The 7,500-nt window shown below is 42.1% G+C and overlaps 1 protein-coding gene across 3 annotated transcripts in view; it reads left to right on the top strand.

Moving 5' to 3' along the window:
- The window catches only part of Slc35d2 (solute carrier family 35 member D2), a 31,715-nt gene that overhangs the window by 15,878 nt on the left and 8,337 nt on the right, over nt 1–7,500 (top strand). For all 3 annotated transcript variants that reach the window (XM_021215807.2, XM_021215808.2, XM_029547482.1), the window contains exons 6-9: nt 517–585; nt 3,153–3,255; nt 4,485–4,577; nt 6,919–6,986. In XM_021215807.2, the coding sequence (XP_021071466.1) occupies nt 517–585; nt 3,153–3,255; nt 4,485–4,577; nt 6,919–6,986 (333 nt within the window). The remainder of the gene's footprint in view (nt 1–516; nt 586–3,152; nt 3,256–4,484; nt 4,578–6,918; nt 6,987–7,500) is intronic.

Genomic DNA, 7,500 nt, shown 5'->3' with positions numbered 1-7,500 from the left:
GAATCTTTGTGCTGAGCCAAACTGAATGAATAGTGACAAAGAGCTGCCCACAGACGGGGTGGGGTGGGGGTGGGGTGGGGGTGGGGTGGGGGGCAGGCAGAAGAGCAGGGGACACGGTTCTGATGTGCCATGGCATGATGTCGGAATAAATTAAATCTCATAAATGTTGATTGACATTCGTCTTATGAGAGTACTCAGGCTGACCCCTGAAAATGCAAATTTCGATTTTGCTGTAAAGATTTTCAGTTAATTTACAATGTTTTAAGCCTTAAACTATGCATCGGATCCTCTTCTGTATTTTGTCCTAGCGTCTTTCCAGGGGGAGGAGAAACAGTTTAAGAAGTAAGTTTGGCCTGATTTACATTTCCAGAGCCTTCTCTACATGAACATGTTAGATGTTGGATTTTAGCTACAGGGTCACTGATAATCTGTTTTCAGGGTTTTGTTTTGTTTTTTAATATAATAATATTTTTTTCTCTCTCTCCACCTGTTCCCTTTCTTTTTTCTTGACTACAGGAAACAGTATTCATTGAACATCATCCTCAGCGTCTTGGCCATCGTTCTTGGGGCTTTCATAGCAGCTGGGTGAGACTTGGCCCTGCCCTGCTGTTCAGTGACTTCTCTGTGTCTTTGACAGTAGGCAATCCTGTCCTATGGACTTTCCTCCTCCATCTTTCTGCAGCTGGATTGGGCAGCTAGGAGACAAATCTGTTGAGTCGGTGGCATCCCTGTGTGTTCCTGTGAGCATTTAAAAAAAAAATGCCGTGGGCAGTAAGGGTAGTTGTCAAAAGTGGCTCAACACAGCTTAAAATATTACAAGTTGTTTTTGGTGATTTTTTTTTTAAATTCAATTGTGTGGGTCTTGAGTGTAAATTCTGCAGATGACAGTATTCTGTTGTAAGCATCTCAGGGTGTTAACATAATTACCCTCGACAAAAGGCAGTGGCTAGTCTACTTTTGTCATTGAGTGGCCTTAGTTTAAAAATTCTATCTGAGATGTTCTTGGGCATTTGGTTTAAGATAACAGATTAGGGCTTGGGGTATAGCTCAGGGGTAGAATGTGTACTTAGCAGGCACTAGGGTCCATGTTCATTCTAACACATGTGCGCATATGTGCACACACACACACATACACAAAGATACACACACACCCCTAAAACAAGCAAAGAGATTTATAAACCCACTTGTTGTTTGTTTGTTTTGGTTTGGTTTTGGGTTTGGTTTTTCTTTTTTTTTTCTGGGTAACTCTGGCTATCCAGAAACTCATTCTGTTCCTTCAAGTCTATTCCAGTCTATTGAGCCATCTCTCCAACCCCCCTCCCCCACTTTGTTTTTTGAGTCAGGGTTTGTTTGTTTGTTTTTGTTTTTGTTTTTTAAGAGTTTGCTGATTCAGCTAGGCTGACTGCCTCCAAGCCCCAGGGACCCACCTGTCTCCCTTTCTTAGCGCTAGGATTACAATCGAATGTCACCGTTTCTGGGTTTCTAATGTGGATCCTGTGGATTGAATACAGGTCCTTGTGTTTGTGTGACAAACACCTTACCAACAGAACTACCTGTCCAGCCCCCAAGGAAAAACCATAGACAAGTTGAATTTAACACTTCTGTTGCTCAAAGGAATCATTTGCAAATCTAGACTTAGCTCCCTCCAGTGATTCCTGCAGGCAGCGTTTATGAACAAGAAGCAAAACTAGGTAGATAGATTAAACAACACATGCCACTTGGGCATCAGGGTTGTTCTGAACTCAAAGGTAATTGAGAACCAAGAGATACAGGAAGCCCCTTTGTGCCTGACAGCTGGGTTTAGCCTCCCTTAGTGGAAGTGGCCCTCTCCTGGACTAACCAGAGCAGCCCCATCTACTGCTGAACAAAGACATTTGGCACTCAGAGGAGTCTGCATAATTCAACTCGAAGATAACCTTCCCCCCTGCCACTGCTTCCTTGTGTGTTTCCTGCTAGGTCCTAGTTTGTCTTTGGCACTGAAACTTTCGCTAAAATATTACATAAATCTCTGTATCCAACTGTTTTTGTTTTTTGTTTGTTTGTTTTTTGTTGTTTTTTGTTTTGGTTTTTCGAGACAGGGTTTCTCTGTGTAGCCGTGGCTGTCCTGGAACTCACTTTGTAGACCAGGCTGGCCTCAAACTCAGAAATCCTCCTGCCTCTGCCTCCCAAGTGTTGGGATTAAAGGTGTGTGCCACCACGCCTGGCTGTATCCAACTGTTTATAGAGTCTCATTTTTCTGTGGATTACTGTGCATGAAAAATACTAACGCAGTTCGCCTTCCTTTTTATTAGTCTGTTAAGTTAGCAGTCCCCAACCAGCGAGATGCAGTGTTACTTTCCTGTGGTATTATGTACTACAAAGGGGTATTGTCTGAGCTGCAGACCATCCTGGGCAAATGTAGTAAAATCCTAACTCAGTAACAACCAAGTAACCAGCTCGTTAGCCAGCTAACTAAATTTACAAGCTCCAGGTATTCATCCCAAGAGGGTATATGAAAGGTTTGTCTTCTGATAATTTATATTATGGGGTAAGCAGGAAGTGTGGGTGGGTGAATCACATCACGGGACATAGTTGTCTGCCTCATCCACATGCCGTGTCCCTTCTACATTTTTAGGTTAGTGCTACTTATTTAGGAGGGAAATTGCCGAGGTGCTCAGAGTCCTGGAAGGAAGGAGCCTTGGAAGGCTTGCATAGGCACATAGGACATACTTCACCCTTTGACAGACAGGGAACTGACTGGGCACCAGATGGAGGTGTCACTCCCAGGCTGTCCCCTGGGGATGGCCCTGCTTATAATAAACAGGGCTCCTGGTGGGTGGTCAAACGGTGCCCTCAGGACAGCCACAGCTCACTAATTATAGTGCCAACCTATCAGTTAACAAACAAAGGGTTTGCAGTTAAAGCTAGACAGTTCAGGTCCCCAGGTCTTAAACTAAGTGTAATTAAACGGAGATTGCCTGATCAGCTGTCTTGTTCTCATCTGGGAGGAACTGGAGGAGTTACTGCTAGTGGGAGAATAATTTGCCTAAGAAAAAGATGACACTAGCACTGCACACAGATCTGACCAGACCTCAGACACAGACCACAGTCATGCTCTGAGGCCAGCTTGAGAGTGTCTTTATAATGCCTCCTCTTCCTGTTCTTCTTGCCAGCTCTGACCTCACATTCAACTTGGAAGGCTACGTTTTTGTATTCTTGAATGATATCTTCACCGCAGCAAATGGAGTTTATACCAAACAGAAAATGGACCCGAAGGTACCGGACCTTCCCTCTTGCAGCTTTATGCCTGTGCCATCTGGCTCCTGGAATGACATGAAAAATGACAATGAGCGTATTCAGTTGGCGTGTAACTTGATGCACGTCCTGTGATCTAGAAACTACTGATTTCTTAATTATCTTGTCTGTATAAGACCTTGTTATTCTTGGTATTGCAAGAAAAAATGTCACTATTTTAGATGTTCAATTAGTGTATATATATATATATATATATATATATATATATATATGTATATATGTATGCTTTTTAAAATGTACATGAATATATATGTACATATGGACTTGTGAATATATATGTATGTGTGTATATATATATTTAAATACATTTTGAAAAGCAAATCCATTGTTTTAAAGCAGCATCATTAAAGACCGTGACAGATTCAGAAGGAGGTGAGACAGTGCCTGTGTAGGTTTCTAGCTCTAAGCTTTGGTAACTCACAGGCCATTACGCCTTTAAACCTGTTTCCTCATGAAGTGAGATGTCTGGTGGTCATTTGTCATGTCCTCTAGTACGAATCATCTCTTCAGATTGCAAGCTGTTGGGGCTGCCTGTCAAGCTGCCCCAGACCTCACCCACCCCCAGCTGTGACCGGAAGCTGTCTGGGGTGAGCCAGCATATGGGTCTTTGTCCTGGGCTCTTTGTGCTTTGTGAGGGAGTACTCCCTGACTGATGGGTGCTTTTCTGTGAGCTATTTTTAAAATCTGTATGCCCATTTGTCTCTTTGAATGGTGACAGTTTTACAAAAACAGGTTCATTGCCTTCCTGAAAAAACAATATGTCACCCTCCCCCCCCTTTTTTAAAGAGAAGTGGGTGGTCACTTTAGTGAAAACAAACACTATAGGCTGCTATTCTTTAATGGATGGAGCAGATGTTTTAAAAGAATTGGTTAACATTTTAAATTTCCATTATCTAATTTCAGATTTGCTACTTTGAATAACGTGCTTAAAAGTGGAGTGTTAGAGATGGGTAGGGCCTCAAGCCTTCTGTTTTCATCCGTTGTATGTGTGCTTGTTGGTGTAGAACAAATATTTATTCTGAAGTTACAACACAGTGCAATGGGCCATTTTACAACAGACATGGGCCAAAAGTCTTACAGTACATTGCCAGCCTTTTAAACATTCTAATTGTGCATAAATAGACAAATCAGCCCAGGAGACACGATACCTTAGTGCTCTAGAGTTGAATGCAATCTTCTTATTTTCACAGGAGCTGGGGAAATACGGAGTGCTATTCTATAATGCCTGCTTCATGCTCATCCCAACTGTCATTATTAGCGTCTCTACTGGAGACTTTCAGCAGGTAAATATGACCTGTGTTACAAACGTGGTTAAGGTAGGTGAGGCCGAGCTAGGATGTGCTAGGTCTGTGGGTAAATCGAGAGTTAGCCCCTTTGTTAGTGGAGAGGTAATTCATTAAATTCTCATATTCTAGGAGAACCTTGCCTCCTGATGTGGTGCCAGTTCACCCACTGTTTGCCCTCTCTGGCCTCTTCAGTTCAGACTCTGGAGAGTTAGGCAGAGCTCTCAGAATTGAGTGATTGCCAGGCACTGAAATTGCAGATGGACTGGAGAGCTTTGTAGAATTATTATTTAGAAAAAAAATATAACTAGAATAATACCCTGAAAGATCTAAGAGCAATCTAAGAGCTGGGGATGTAGGTCAGTGGTAGAACACTGGCTGGCATGCACAGGACTGTGGGTTTGATCCTCAAAGGGAAGTGGGGGATTGAGAGATTACTTTTTTTATTCCTCTAAAATGATAAAATACAAAAGCTATAATGTTTAAAATACAGTTCATCTGGTCTGGAGAGATGGCACTTGCTGCCAAGCCTGATGACCTGAGTCCCACCCCCAGGGTCCATATTACATATGGAGAGAGCTGACTCTGGCAGACTGTCATTGAGTGCCACGTGTGCGCCGTGTCTAAGCTACATACCTACACCACACATACATATGCGCACACACACACACACACACACACACATGTGCGCACAAATATAATAGAAAACCTAAAGATAAAATATGAGTACACCTTTACTAAAGTATTGGATGACAAGAGATGACCAGAGATGTGAGATATACACTGTAATTAGTAATGAAAATGAGAGAGAGAGACCCTACCAGGGAGAAGTGATCTGTTTTCACTCCATAAGTATATGAAATGTTCATGGAATTATTCCAAGCTCTTTTAGCTGGCTGCATGGCTGAGTCTATTTTAGATTATGAACTAAATATGATAAAGAGGGGAGTTCATGTACATCTGTATAAAGTTTGAGCTAAATACACTAGAAGCTGACGGATGACACGGAGTGAAATATTCCCTCCAATAGTCATTGGAGGAAGAATGAATGAGTCTGTGGGGAGAGATGGAAAGGTCAAAGTTTTTGGTGACTCACTACTCTGGGAAGTGAGTCCTGGACTTTGGACTTGCATAGTCAGTGGATTATTAACTGTGGGAAATGAAGACAGAGATAACAGCCCTTCTGTTAACAAACCCAAGGTCCTTGGGAGATATTCATTTGATCTTCCCTACAGGAGGGCCAAAATACATGTAGTGTATTATAACTGAGAGAGAGGGATTTTAAAATGTTGATTTTTTTTCTGATTGACCCCCCCAAAGTGCAAAAGATTCATAATCCAGTATGCTTTGTAGATTATGTTTCTTCAAATGTTACCAGTATAGATTCATTCTTAAAGGAAGAAAACTAGCATTTATTAAAGTATGGGCTGGTAAAGAACATATATTTTAAGAAATATTACTAAATAACCCTCTCTTGGTTTATGTTGTCCAGAGTAAATAATTTTTATTTATTGTTTATATAAATACTTCTAGCTCTTGGTTTTTAACTTATTACAATTTGTTTATTTATTTGTGTGTATGTGTGTGTGTGTATGTATGTATGTATGTATGTGTGTAAGGATGTTGTCTTAGTTAGTGACCAAGGCAACTCTTTTTTTTTTTTTTTTTTGGTTTTTCGAGACAGGGTTTCTCTGTGTAGCCCTGGCTGTCCTGGAACTCACTTTGTAGACCAGGCTGGCCTCGAACTCAGAAATCCTCCTGCCTCTGCCTCCCAAGTGCTGGGATTAAAGGCGTGCGCCACCACGCCCGGCAAGGCAACTCTTATAAGGACAACATTTAATTGGGGGTGGCTTACGGATTCAGAGATTTAGTCCATTATCATCAAGGTGGGAGCATCAGGCAGGAATTGTGCAGGAGGAGCTGAGAGTTCTACAGCAGAATACTGGCTTCCAGGCAGCTAGGATGAGGTTCTTATATCCCACGCCCACAGTGACACACCTCCTCCAACAAGGTCCCACCTCCAAATAGTGCCACTTCCTAGGCCAAGCATATACAAAGTATCACAGATGTATTCATGATATGGTGCATGTAGGGAATCAGAAGACAACTTGATAAGTAATAAGATCTTTTTATGATGGGAACTTTCAAACATAAAGGTCTGGAAAGTAGTATAATAAGCCCTTGTTTAACTAGTTATTGGTATTTAATGCACTGTCTCTTTGATAGCAGTGTGTAATTATTGTCAATGCATCAATGGCACAAAAGGTGGTAAGGTTGTGCCAACTGGATTTAAGATGAACTGTCACTAACCGCACGATGGATCTTTTCTTTGTCATCACAGGCCACTGAATTCAGCCACTGGAAGAATGTCTTATTTATCGTACAGTTTCTTCTTTCCTGTCTTTTGGGGTAAGAAACTGTATGTAAGTGGAGAAGTTGGTTGATGGTATTTCTTGACAAGTCAGATCTAATTTGTCTGCCTGCCTGTTGACTTTCTCTGGACAGGGCACCCCTCCCCCTGTACTCCCAACACACACATACAAGCTCTGCATGAGCAGGCTCTGTCAGTGCTGGAAGTACAGACTTTATATCCTGGTGGGTCCAAACACTTGAGTATTACAGCTATTCACAGAGTTCAGAGAGAGTGCTGGGTACCCTGGAACTGGAGTTACAAGGTGGCACAGTCATTATGAGGGTAGTGAGAACCCAATCCAGGTCCTCTGCAAGAGCGGCAGGTGCTCTTAACACGCTGAGCTGTGTCTCTAGTCTCTGCTACCCCTCCCTTTAGCTTTATTGGATTTAATAGTTATTCTGGTGATGGAGTTCTTAATTTAATTTATTCTCTCTCTCTCTCTCTCTCTCTCTCTCTCTCTCTCTCTCTCTCTCTGTGTGTGTGTGTGTGTGTGTGTGTGTGCGTGTCTGT

The sequence above is a fragment of the Mus pahari genome, chromosome 16 (genome assembly GCF_900095145.1).
Source record: "Mus pahari chromosome 16, PAHARI_EIJ_v1.1, whole genome shotgun sequence".
Taxonomy (NCBI): Eukaryota; Metazoa; Chordata; class Mammalia; order Rodentia; family Muridae; genus Mus; species Mus pahari.
This window is presented reverse-complemented; position numbering and strand designations above follow the sequence as displayed.